Source organism: Carassius carassius, chromosome 20, assembly GCF_963082965.1.
Source record: "Carassius carassius chromosome 20, fCarCar2.1, whole genome shotgun sequence".
NCBI lineage: Eukaryota > Metazoa > Chordata > Actinopteri > Cypriniformes > Cyprinidae > Carassius > Carassius carassius.
The window spans coordinates 11728257-11742721 of record NC_081774.1 but is presented as its reverse complement, the minus strand read 5'-3'; the positions used below and the strand labels follow the sequence as shown (position 1 = coordinate 11742721).

At 35.2% G+C, this 14465-nt stretch overlaps 2 protein-coding genes across 5 annotated transcripts in view; one reads left to right on the top strand and one right to left on the bottom strand.

Moving 5' to 3' along the window:
- The window catches only part of LOC132096346 (astrotactin-1-like), a 295271-nt gene extending 284018 nt beyond the window's left edge, over positions 1-11253 (top strand). For all 3 annotated transcript variants that reach the window (XM_059501638.1, XM_059501637.1, XM_059501636.1), the window contains 4 exons: positions 80-212; positions 4852-4952; positions 5049-5232; positions 10423-11253. In XM_059501638.1, coding sequence (XP_059357621.1) covers positions 80-212; positions 4852-4952; positions 5049-5232; positions 10423-10660 — 656 coding nt within the window. In that variant the 3' untranslated portion in view covers positions 10661-11253. The remainder of the gene's footprint in view (positions 1-79; positions 213-4851; positions 4953-5048; positions 5233-10422) is intronic.
- A 742-nt stretch (positions 11254-11995) lies between these two features.
- Positions 11996-14465, bottom strand: part of LOC132096344 (pappalysin-2-like) — a 69122-nt gene continuing 66652 nt past the window's right edge. For both annotated transcript variants that reach the window (XM_059501634.1, XM_059501635.1), the window contains exons 22-23: positions 14082-14180; positions 11996-12800 (exon numbers count right to left, since the gene is read on the bottom strand). In XM_059501634.1, coding sequence (XP_059357617.1) covers positions 12693-12800; positions 14082-14180 — 207 coding nt within the window. In that variant the 3' untranslated portion in view covers positions 11996-12692. The remainder of the gene's footprint in view (positions 12801-14081; positions 14181-14465) is intronic.

Below are 14465 nucleotides of genomic sequence, written 5' to 3'. Positions count from 1 at the left end.
ACAGGTTATTAGGTCCTGTAAACTTGTGTTTATATGCATGTGTGTGTGTGTGCTAAACAAAGTCTTCTCCTTTTCACAGAGACCATGTTGAGTTTCGTGGATGACATCATGTCAGGGGCCAAATCTCCATGTGTGATGCTCGGGGACATCCCGGATCACCTCTCCTCTATCTCTTTGATCATACGCTGTCTGGAGCCAGACACTACATATATGTGAGTTCCTGCTGCCATATAATGGGACTTAAAAGACTAGATAATTTATTGTATTTTTTTTAAATAGCAGCAGTTGCACTTTGAAATTAATCAGATAATTACTCATGAGAATGTTTTAACATAAATGTTAAAATCATTTCATTTGATTTTCTTTTGGTTTTATAAAAAAATTATTTTTCCAACATGCATGTCAGAATATTATATGTATATACTGTATATACACTCACCGGCCACTTTATTAGGTACAATTGCTTGGTAATGCAAATTGCTAATCAGCCAATCACATGGCAGCAACTCAATGCATTTAGTCATCTAGATGTGGTGAAGATGAATTGATGAAGTTAAAACTGAGCATCAGAATGTGGAAAAAAGGGAATTTAAGTGACTTTGAACGTGGAATGTTTCTTGGATCCAGGCGGGCTGGTCTAAGTATTTCAAAAACTCCTGATTTACTGGGATTTCACACACAAACATCTCTAGGGTTTACAGAGAATGGTCCGAAACAGAGAAAATATCCAGTGAACGTCAATTCGTGTGGACGAAAATGCCTTGTTGATGTCAGAGGTCAGAGGAGAATTGGCTGGTTAGAGATGATAGAAAGGCAACAGTAACTCAAATAACCACTCATTACAACCAAGGTATGCAGAATACCATCTCTGAATGCACAACATGTTGAACCCAGAAGCAGCAAAAGACCACACTGGGTGCCGATCCTGTCAACCACGAATAGGAAACAGTGGATACAATTTGCACAGGCTCACCAAAATTTGACAACAGAAGATTGGAAAAACATTGCCTGGTCTGAAGAGTCTTGATTTCTGCTGCGACATTAAGATGGAAAGGGTCAGAATTTGGTGTAAAGAACATGAAATTGTCTCAATGGTTCAGGCTGGTGGTTGTGGTGTAATGGTGTTGGGGATATTTTCTTGGCACACTTTGTGCCCCTTAGTACCAATTGAGCATCATTTAAATGATGGGATGGGATGGGATAATGCACCATGTCACAAAACTCAAATCATCTCAGACTGGTTTCTTGACAATGACAATGAGTTGACTTTACTCAAATGGCCTCCACAGTCACCAGATCTCAATCCAATAGAGCATCTTTGGGATGTGGTGGAACGGGAGATTCGCATCATGGATGTGCAGCCGACAAATCTGCAGCAACTGCGTGATGCTATCATGTCAATATGGACCAAAATCTCTGAGGAATGTTTCCATCACCTTGTTGAATCTATGCCACAAAGAATTAAGGCAGTTTTTTTAAGAGAAAAATAAATAAAAAAGCCCACACAAGTGGGATGATTGCAGTTTAAGCAATTTACTTTTAATTTAAAAACAAGGCAAACGTTTCGGTCACATGTTTATCATTTATAATGTCAAGCTAACAATGTTGGAACTGGGAGCCATCTTGATTTAAGAAATCACATGATGATTTAGGAGATCACATGATTACATGATCAGAAACACTGATCTGATTAACCGACAGCACTATTTGCAGTAGTATATATTTTTGTAATATAGTTAGTCACTCAGGCCTAATGTTCACAGCAGGTCTTATTGTAAATATAATGCCAGGTTGTTTCAGCATGGAACACCTGTTTCCTTTGCCTTTTCCTCACCATGGCAGAGAAACATTCAATGGGAGTTCAGTAAGAAACAAAACATAAAGGCCCCACTTTTGGCTGGATGATTCACTTGGACTTTGAACTGACGTTGAGTTGCATGTCTTCAGTCAGATGAGGGATTTTAATATCTGCGTGAGTCTAAGCAATTACATCCAGCTAAGGCTGTGAAAATCTGATAGCGATTCGTGTAAAATATGTCTGGAGCACTTCCTACCTATGTCAATTTTCCAATATCAGTAGTTGATTTAGAATGGGCTTTTCACTAAAGGGCTTGGCAGTGTCTGTAGCAGGTAAGGAACCTTCCTGGAAAGTATAATTGGTCCAAAGATCACTTTTGTATAAAAGCTGGTGACATCAGCCCAACGTCTTCTATTGGATTTGGTAATTGTGTTGGGGGCCCCTGTCGGCTTTGACTCTCTTGGATAGTTGTTTTGTGAAGTACTACACCCTTTTCTCAGGAACGTTCATTTTTATGCCACAGGGAAGAACATGGTCTGCTCGCACAGCAAGACCGATTCAAATTGGGCTAGTTTAACACGCTTAAGATACAGCTGGGGAAATATTTCATTTATCATGGAATGGTTTGAAAGTGCGTCAAAGGGTGAACTCCGTGGTAATAGCAGAAACAGCAATAGAAAGATTGATGTTAAACGGAGCTGCAGACAACTAGAACAGGTTTAAGTAAACAACTGAAATTAGTGGAATATTGTAAGAGTAGATGAAAAACAGGAACCACAATATATACTATGAATAATGATTAAATTAAATTAAATTTATGCATTTAGCAGACGCTTTTATCCAAAGCGACTTACAGTGCATTCAGGCTATCAATTTTTACCTATCATGTGTTTCCGGATGATGATGCGCAAAGGAAATTAAAAAAATTATATTATATTATATTATATTATATTATATTATATTATATTATATTATATTATATTATATTATATTATATTATATTATATTATATTATATTATATTATAAACATACAAAAATGGCCAATACTTCCACTAATGCTACTGCTACTACTTCTACTATTAATAATAATAATAATAATAATAAGTGTTTTCATTAAAGAGTTGTGACTCAAAAATGGGTAATATGTTTAATAAGAAGAAATATAATATAGTAAATTATAAAAATATTTATAGTAAATAAATATTAAATTCTATGAATTATATTATATTATATTATATTATATTATATTATAAAAAATGGGAAATAATTTACTACTACTAATAATAATAATAATAATAATCACCATTATAAATACATATCGTCCCCTTGGAATTATAAGGTTTTATCTGCATTCCGAGTAGTTTTGAGATATTAAGCTTCAAAGTTTTTGTGTTACATTCAACTGTGTAGATAGAACCTTATTGTTTTTTTAAATAAAAAGTCCCATAATTAAAAAGCAACATTAAAAAATCAATCATATAATGTAAATACGTTGACACAGAATAAGAATATGTGAATAACCAAATTTTGACAAAAATGTCAGATAGAACCTTAAAATTCCAAGGGGACGATATGTAAACACACCATAAACCATTTGTTATTGCATATATAAAAGATTTACATTTTAATATTGGTTTGTATTCTTACTCTAATACCTGATGTCTGCAAACATCTGGCTCTGTTGTCTCTGTTAAATGCATTGCAGCATTTTTTGCATTGGTCTGTCTTCATGCAGCTTTCAAGTGGGTATTCGATCATGTAGGTGCTTGAATTTAAACATCCGGCTACCTTTCCTCCTTATTTTCTTGTGCTATATGTCTTCCACATATGCAGGCAGTTAGCACACACATGCATTGTGAACATGCATGGCACACTGAAGACATTACACCAGCCCACAGGGAGGATTGGGTCTTCCTTACTATACCTCTTTCCAAATGTTTTTGATATTTGACCGTTGTTCAAAGAAGCACAGATTGTCTTATTATTTATGGACCTGTTCAGTGTTATTGTCAGTTTCATTTCAGAGTTTTAGGTTTCAAGAAAAAGTCTGAGACGGCTAGTGAAAATTCTTCTGTTTAGCACCATTTCTGTTTTTGTATTTTAATATTAATAAAAATATTTTTTTTTTATGTGTGATATTGTGATATATATATATATATATATATATATATATATATATATATATATATATATATATATATGATAAAAGACTATGAACAACCCTTAAAGAGCAGTTTAGACTGCATGAATAAATCACACATATAAGAGCGGCTCACTTTTACCCACCTCGCATGCACTCTGCTTGGATCTCACTTTGAAGGATCTCAATGCTATCATACTGCAGATGGTAGCTGTTTATAATATCTCCCACTAGATGGGGATATCGCTCAACTTAAACTTTAAAACCTGCGCCTCATAGCCCGCAGCATATATCATCAGTGATAGAATAATTGCAGCAATGTTTTGGGAGTGAGTGGGTACACCGCCACAGCTGCTTGCTATTGTTCAGTTCAGTTGTCTGCACTTAAGGGATCCTCAAATCAAAGCCATGAGCCGAAGGTAACCTCATGCTTATGTAATGGGAGTGGTGCAGTCATGCATTTTGATTTTAATGGAGGTATATGCTGTTATATGATTACATAATTCGCACACTGAAACAATTTGTTCACTCTGAACTTCAAAGGACTCCTAAAAAGGTAATGGTTCATAATTTCCGAGAGCTATTTGAAAGTGTTACTTCCAACTGAATCTAGGAATAAATCCAAATACAATTCTTTATTCATTTAACCTTAACCCTGACCTTATTTGTTTTGATAAATGTTATTGTTTGAGACATGCATCTTAAATTATAAGAAATTATTATTATTATTATTATTATTATTGGAGAAAAAAAAAGAATAGCCTCTAATAAAGATGTTGAGCTGTGCTGCGTATGTCGGAGATGTGGTTCAAATTTGACTTGCAACATATCCAAATCATATTACTGTAAAAATTACTGTATTTTGTACTTGAGAATCGAGTAAGTGACAAATTTCTAAATGTGTAACGGCAGGTTTCGGCTGTGGGCGGTGGACAACACGGGTCGGCGTTCCAGTCCGAGTGCGGTGACGATCAAAACTCCCTGTCCAGCCGTGGATGATGTCAAGGCTCAAGGTAGAGAATTGCTTGCATATTTTACAATAAACTTCTTTGGTTTGGAAAGCATGCATAGGGTTATAAAACATCTGATTCGGTTGAATGTCCCCTCAGAAATAGCTGACAAGATTTATAATCTGTTCAACGGCTACACCAGCGGGAAGGAGCAGCAGACGGCCTACAACACACTCATGGACCTCGGCTCACCAACCCTCCACCGAGTTCTTTACCACTACAACCAGCGCTACGAGAGCTTTGGAGAGTTTACTTGGCGCTGTGAAGATGAACTGGGGCCCAGGTTTGTAAGATGATTCTCTGATGAAGCTTTTTTTATAAAACCTAGCAGCTCTGTAAGACTATAATGGAATTTCATTAGTGACCAAATTGGAACGTTCTGTACACGCAGAAATTCTGTACAGTCCCAAATACTTTTAAATTTTACTCCACTCTGCAGACTTGACTTGCAGATTATTTATTTATTTATTTATTTTTCTATTAAATTACATGAATGGTTACGGTAAATGTTTTTATTATTAATTAATTATATTACCTGTTTTTTTTTATATAAACTACATAGTTTAGAATTAAATATATTTATAATGAACAATTCACCCAATTTGGATGCAATCTAGGATCAGTTTCTCATTGAGAATACATTATGGGATGCTGTCTTGGAATGCATGTGGGAATGTTAGTGGGACACATACATTTTTATTGATTGCAATTAAACCCAATATCTTGTTTTACCAACTTTTCTATGCTTATTTATGTTTTTCATTGCTCCTTAAATTACATAGTAAACACAGATTATTCTATTACGGATCTTAACGTCAGACATGTGATTAGGGTATTTGTGCTAATTAGGTTTAAATTGAACGCAATCAGACTGATTACAGTACGTTTAAAGGGATCACTAATGCATCACGCTGACCACAAAACAGGGTGGTAATCTTTATACACCCTCCAAAACAAACCAAATACAAATAAGGTCTGGATTTTAGAATTGCACTGAAACGCTTTCTAAACACAGCCATGTGTTGGATATAAAACTTGAACGCTTCCTCGCTGATGCACAGTAGAGGCAGGTGAATTTAATTATGGCCATTTGGACAACCGTACCTGAGGCCTCGGTTCAGATTGAAAGGTTGTATTTAATTGTCTCCATGTTGCAAGGTTTTCCTTTCTTGCTCCTAAGTTGCTGCATTAAAACACACTTGAATCAAATGCTATCCCACCCAGTGTGATTGATGAGAGGGAACTGCTGTGAAGACTTTAACAGTAGATGCTTTCAAACCAAGTTTAATCAGATTCAGGCCTATGTTTTCTGATATATTTCCAAGGTTTGGCTAGTTAGCATGTTTTAGTTACCTGCTACACTCAAAAAAAAAAAAATTATATATATATATATATATATATATATATATATATATATATATATATATATATATATATATATATATATATATATATCTGTCTATGTGAGAGTGTGCCATTATGGGAGTAAAAAGTATCTTTATTCTTTATGCTTTATATCCTGAAGAAATTATTATTTATATTATTAAGCAACATCTATTGCAAATATTTTAATCACTCAGTCAATAAAAGAATAATAGAATGAATTAAAAAAAGTATTCAATGAAGTGCATATGTATATAATGTCATATTTCAGGTCACTTTCATTTTACATAAATACATTCCACTTAGTATTTATTTATATTTGTTTTTTTATTATGCTTACATTTGTTGATTGCAACATTTTATAATATATTCATTATATGTTGATGTTCATATTGTCTGCTATTTTTTAAGGCATTTAACTTTTTACTATTTTATCTTTACATTTATTTTATTATTTATTCTTGCTTGCATTTAATCTGTTTATTTAATTTTTGCAAGATATGTAATAAATTAATTATTATATTGTTTTTATTCTGTCAAATCTCTCCATACCTTTGAAGTTATTTATCTCAGTTATTTTTTAAATTAATTTTAAATAGATTTATGTAGAGAGAGAGAGAGAGAAAATATTTATTATTAACCTTTCTTTAAGGAGGACCTTATGAGTGCAGAAGGGTAAAAGGTTTGTTGATCCCATGTTGAGTCAAGTGATGTCATTAATACTGTCATTGTCCATCAGTGAGAACTGAGAACTGAGTTGAAATGATAACAGGTTAATTAGTGCCCCGTAAAGCTGTCTTCTATGACAAATGCATTGAAATAAACCCCAAAACAACATCCATTCATAATTAATTCATCCAGATATTTGCACAATGAAGGGTGCGTGTGATCATGCCCCTATGATCGACCCAGTTCCATGAAATATTGCGCAAGTTTTTAGACTTCAGATAAGCTGTTCTAGTGGAGGTCTGGAGAGATGGGCCATTATCTCCCCAGCATCTGTCTTCCAAACAACTCGTATGCGTCATTTGCAATCTCATTGCGTCCATACAGCATTTTTTCAGCATAGGATAGGATGGAAATATAAACAAAGAGAATTTGTTTCTGTCTAATACGAAAGTTCACTGGCGTTTCCTCATCTGCAGCATTTAAATGCAATTTCCATGAACTAGTCATAATACAAGATAATTGTAATTAAACTGGCCCCCCTCAGCATATAAACCAGTTCAGACTTGGAACAAAATAGATATTTAAAAAAAGACCATTCCCTGTGTTTTCTTTCTTTTCGAGATATCAAGACAGAATTTCTTCTGACTCATTCTTAATTGGTGGGCCTAATTGTTGGACTGACTCACGCTTTAATAGGTGGAATTCGATGAGTTCATTTTATAGTTCTTTCACTGTTTTCGTTGGACATTAATGCTGTACAGTTACTATAGGGAACCGCGTTGAGTCATAAGGCCGTTCCAAATGGATGTTATGGAAGCGGGTAGGTGTGCTACTCTGGATGTCGGTGGAATGTAGCTGATTGTTTCCTCTCAGACTAGTGCAAGAGATTTCGGAACACGAAAGTGAGAGAGATGCACTGGCAGAGCCCAAGAGGTTGAAAACGTACCTTGGAAATAAGAGGCCATTTTCCACTTCCATACATGCTGGGATTTATGGTGACAACCGTTGCTATTTGGAGACCAAAACGGACTTTCTTGAAAAATTAAAGGATAACAAACCACAGGGTTTTGTTTTAAGCAAATAAACATCCAAATTCCTACTACCACTGAAATGTGGCAAGATATTAAAAACATAAATACACTCAAAAGAATTATACAGCAGATGGGAATATTTTTCATTTAATATGCGAGTGATTTCTGACATCATTAAAATTCCATTAATATACCTTGTGAACTAATTGGAGGCCAAAGTAAATAATGAATTTATACTTTGTCGCCTGAAACCTGAATAAACTGCAAATGCAATCAAACAAGACGATGTGTGTTCAGTTGAATCGGTTTAAGCCACATTTTAATCGTAAACACACTTAAAAATGCACTTAGCTACCCCCAAAGCCTGGTTGGTCCACATAGATTTGGGTTTTGGTATTTATGTGGTTGAGTGTCGAGCTTCTGGTTTGGCAGGGGTTTGAAGTGAAGCTATGACTAAGGAATGAGGCGCTCTTTCCGTACTCTTGGTATCGCATTTCAGCTTCTTGTCTTTTGCAAAGGATATTGGCGCTTCATTGCATTTGCACATACTCATATAAACGCCCCTCTCAAGTCACCGTCGCTAATAGAAATCACAGGTATTTAACCTTAGCTGCCGCTCACTTAATCGGTCCTGTGTTACCTCAGAAGCTTCTTGACAGGAAAATTATTTTTTCAAGGCTTTGCCATTAGAGTTTGATATAAAAACACCATAGGCTTGATTTATGGTCAAACTCCTCGGTCAGATTTTGAAGAGCGTCGTTTAAGGGGTGCAGACAGAAGACCTGCGTTTTAACTGAATATGGCCATCGCCTGTCGTTTATATTTGTTAAATTGGAGTCTACCATTAATCTTTCAGTCTCATGCTCCAGAGCAGCTTGTGAGCTGGGCATTTTGAGAATGGATAAATGGAATGCAATGCTCAATGTTTAAACTATCAGAAGAAGAATTTCAAACCAGTGTCAAGAGCACTGCGTAAAAGCAATATTATAAAAACTATTTAGAATGAGCATCACAATGGATGTTAGCAGAAAACACTAACTTGAATCCCAGCTGGCAACTGGGACTTTTATAAAAAATGTCCTAAAGCAACTTTCATTTATAAAAAATTAACAAAGATGAATTAATACTGTAACAAATGTATTGTTCATTGTTCGTTCATGTTAGTTAATACATTGACTAACATTAACTAATGGACCATTATTGTAAAGTGTTACCACAAAAACGTTTTGGATGTGATTGATCACGATTAATCATTAGTCCACACTATATATATATATATATATATATATATATATATATATATATATATATATATATATTATTATACTATATTATACTATACTATTATACTATTATTATACAATATTACTACTACTACTAATAATAATAATAATATAACAATTTTATATAAATATATATATATATATATATATATATATACACACTGTATATATATATATATATATATATATATATATTCTATTTCCTGTATTGGAAACACTTAAATAATTTTAATATTGGTGATGCTCGAGAAATATTTATTATAAATGTTTACATTTTTGCTGAATAATATTTTTCTGGAATCTTTTTTTTTTCTTCGATTGAATATGTCATGGGGGGTGGTGGATGAACCCAAAAGTAGACAGTAGTCACAGCAACACAGTTTATTGTACAAAAATAGGAAAACAAAACCCAGGAGGGGGCAAAACGAGACAAAAAGGCAAAAGCCTCGACTAGGACTTGACGAAGACTAAACTAACAACAAAATAATTAACATTATACGTAGAACAGAACTCTAGACAAAATACTCACAGCAAGGTATCATTAAAGATAGACAGAGACAAAGCTTCACAACATTTGGCAAGACTTGACAATATATGACAACATTTGGCAATGAACCGACAAAGGGGAGGTAATAAAGGGAGGCTACTAATGAACACAACAGGTGGAACAGGTGAATCAATGATGACAAAACTAGGGTAACAAGGGAGGCGGGGCAAGGAAACGAGACAACACAAGCACATGGCCCAAAGACAAGGCCATGTGCTTGTACACAAAACACGGGCCTGTCATGATCCTGCCACAAGACTAGAGAAAAATCAGGACATGAAGGCAGAATCATGACAGAATATAAGGTACTTTGTATTTTTTGCCAACTATTCTATTCTTTCTGTACTTTGCAACATTCTAAAAGTTTTTAGTCTTCAACAATGTATTACACCCATGTTGATTTTTTCTTTCTTTCTTTCTTTCTTTCTTTCTTTCTTTCAAAAGAATTTTACATAGTTGCTTGAAATGCATTAGATATGCATTTAACCCAGACAATCTGTAATATATCAACATTAACACACATTATTAACCAAGTATCACCTTTGTGTCTGCTACTGCAGGAAAGCAGGATTGATCCTGTCTCAGCTGGAAGAACTCAGCAGTTGGTGCCGGGGACTCCTCCAGGAACCAAAAATTGGCTTGCGCAGAGCATCCCTCAAGTATCTGTCTTGTCGTTATACAGATACCAAAGCATTCGGGCTCAGCTGGGTGAATCTCGGCCAAGACTTACGTAAGGCCTGTGAAGATCAGATGCTCTCCGTTATGTACAATGATTATGGAGAACCCAAGGAACTTTAAACCGACTTGGACAACAAGAGGATCAGTCAGGGGCCGTACCTCGACACAGCCTCCCCTTTAGGGCTTCTCAATCTGCTCCATCAGTTTTAACATTAATTGGTCATTTAATGATGAAGAGGAAAATATTTGGTTAGAACATGAACAGCCCATCCTGATTTTTCAAGAAGCATTAAAGTGGTGTCTCTGGGCTTGCACTTGGGGAAAAAAATGTACAGTGTAAAGTCAGAGGAAAGCTGCATTACAGTATCATTTAGACCTAGTGGTGTATTTTGTCATATAGTGCATACACCAGCTTGTATAGGTAGGACTTTTTCACAAGAACTAAAACAGTATCTTCTGTATCCTGTTTGTCTCTGTAGTGCATATAGATATGGAAAGAGCTATAGCAAATGTAAATGTTAATTAACTATTAAACACATTACTAATGTGCTGAATGTAGTATTCAAAATAAGTTACAGTATGAGAGAACTGTACAGGAGTTTTCTAAAGTATAAGCAGTATTATGAAAATAACCGTTTCAAAGTTGTGTACAATAACATGTCTTGTTTATGTTTTATTTCCTATTCCAAATAAAATGATTATTAATTGTGCAACTGAATTATTTAATTGTGCAACTGAAATTTGAACAAAAGTAATGAGGGATGCCGTTTTTAAAGTTGCAATGAAACAGGAGTACGATAACAGATCTTTTCTTAATGTATCATGACATATATATCTGAGTGAAGCAATTTATTGAATGAAAAAATGCAAGACGAGAACATGTTTCTGTCCATCAGTTGTTGATTGATTGGATGCAGATTGTAAAGTTGATTGAAAAAGTGGCAGGACCTAAACAGACTAAATGATTGGCCAGCATATATCAACAGAAATAAGAAGATTTTGACATTTTGATTGAGAAATTTGAGGTTGCAAAAAATAAATAAATAAATAAATAAAAATGAAACATTCAGAAACATTGGCAGAAATCACTCAAAATAAGATCCTTAACATGGATTTAAAAAATAGAATTTCTTTTATATTTAATCATTTCTTTATTTTTTTTCTCTTTATAATATGATTCTATTTCTTCAGCTATGTTTTTTAAACATTTGCAATAATCTGACAATATTTGCTTTATTCATGGGATCCCATATTGTAATTTCACTCTGCATCTTTCACCATTTGATGTTTATATATATATATATATATATATATATATATATATATATATATATATATATACATAGAAAGATATGATATACGATATCTTAGATCATGACATAGATATTTAAATCTTGATTTTTTTTATTATACTTGGCACAATAATAGACATCAACTCTTTTAAACCCACCAAACTTGTGTGTATTTATACTTTATTGATATGACAGTGAACCTACACTTTAACAGACAGAAGAGCATACAAAAATAGTATCATATATTTCCATTACAATTGCTATAAATGATCTCTTTTTCAAAGCACACATGCATTTCACAGGTTTTGCATGTACAAGTAGAGGGTATAAAATAAGAATAAGGAGAGGGGGAAAAAATCTTGAAATCTTGAACTGACAGTCTGAGATAAGTACTTGTTTATATACCTGTATTAATGTTGAATAATATTGAGAATGTGGCTCACAACAAGCAAGAGCTATTTGTATAAAATATTCATAAAAATCAGCTACACTTGAAACATTGTGTGTGTGTGTGTGTGTGTGTGTGTGTGTGTGTGTGTGTGTGTGTGTGTGTGTGTGTGTGTGTGTGTGTGTGTGTGTGTGTGTGTATGTGTGTGTGTGTGTGTGATAGTGTACGTAAATGCTTGTGGGCTAAAATATGGGTCATATCTACATCTATGTTAGAGATCTTGAAAATATATTATGTATTATTTCATAGATTAGTGTTGAAGAGGGTTGTTTTTATGCGTTTCTATGGTTTGAATTACTGCCTTTGATCAGCCTCGCTCTCATGTGGAGTGAGAAACATTCAGGTTATTGTTTGACATTTTCTTTTCAAGCCAATCTGAGAGCTGTCTGCGCGCTCTCCGCCTCGCTATCATTCACAGCGCTCCTGGCTCCTTTCGCTTGGCTGTGCCCTTGTTCTCCTCGGCTTCGGGGTCACGGCAAGTGCACTCATCGTGATCGCAGTCCAGCCCGAACTGAATGACCTGTCAATCAACCGGACACGCTTTTACAAACAACGTCCAAAAAAACATTGGGCCACAAACATCTGATACGGTATGTGGGAGCCACACACACTCTTTGAACGGAAGATCAAAGTGTGGTTTGGATAATTCGTCTCAAAATACTTTAAGACATCGCAGTAGATCAGAACAATGAGCATTGCCCTTTTCCAGATGTATGATCGATATCAACTGTTGACCAAATTACTCGCCTATAATGATGAAATATGTGGAAACGTAGAGAACGGCCTGTTTGGGTGTTTGTTTTCCTAACTGGAAAGTCATAAGGATTGGGTTTTTTACACTAGAAGGATTTCTAGGATCGATTAGGACAGGATGGTCGTGGTCAGTCCTGAAGGGAACGGAGAGACAGAGAGAGAAAAGCCTGACTGTGAGCAGATTGAGTAAAGGAGGTGAACACATGTTAAGAATCAACAGGAGGAGGTTCTCGTCCAGGATTCGTGCCATCACCACAGGTTGCAAAATAAACCCAAATTCCCAGCTAAGCGGCCTACTGCAGGAAAAGTAAACATGAAGCTACAGCGTAAGCTCTGATGTCACCTGATGTTTACAGGATGCAATTGTCTAATTGTGGGACATTTGTGAGTATCCACTCATTTATGTTGCAATTCTTTGGAAGACGGAAGTCCAGCTTTGGTTTTATGCTAAATAATCACGTTAGATGCTAAAAAAAAAAAAAACATTGTTTGCTTTCAATAACATGCAATTTTATCCGTGCATATAATTTTGTTTCCTGTGCATTTGGATGCTAAAAAAGGAGCCACAGAGGATGAGGGATGAGAGGAATTTGTGCTTTATTGTCCAAACTTCTCTCTGGCTTGCGTCCTAGATGCTCCTAAACCAGACTGCCCCACCAACGTACTCGGACTTTTCCATGGTCTGCGTAAACAGAAGCATGGCAGCTCAGCCGGACCTACAGTGGCAGGATGCTGTTCCTCACGGTTTATTTCACTTTCTCAGACCCTGCTTGTTTTACAGATGCCCGTGACCGCTGACACCTGGCCCTCTGCTAATAAAAGCTGCTCTATCCAGTCATTTATTTATGACAGACACTTCCCCCCCGAGCTTATTCTCTCTTTGGGAGAACACGCCACCTGGGCGCCTAATGAAGTGGGCGACGTTCATGGAAAGGGTTGACAATGTGACGGCAATATGCGAGACAGAAATTGGCGCTGTGACAGAGGAATGAGACAGCAATGTGGAATGAATGAGGGAGAGAGGAACAGCCTTTAGGATGAGATTTACCTTTCTAGATGAGAGAGTGGATGGACAGCAGTCTCCCCCGTCATACTGGCAGTACGCTCGGTTGTTAATGGTGTCGCACCAACCATCTCCTCCAAATGGCTACAGAATAAAAGAGTTGAAAAACTCATTTAAAAGAAAAACAGACGACATCTGGTTGAGTAACACATATAAAATAATGTGTTTATAATATATATTTATTTACTGCACACACACACAAAAAAATTTGATTGTACTATAAAAAATTACCACAACGCACAATATATTGGTTCCATATCAGTTATCAGATTTGATCAAATTATCATTATTGGATGATATAGGATATATAACAGTGTTTGACTTTTTTTTTATTATTATTATTATTTTATTTGGTAACACTTTATAATA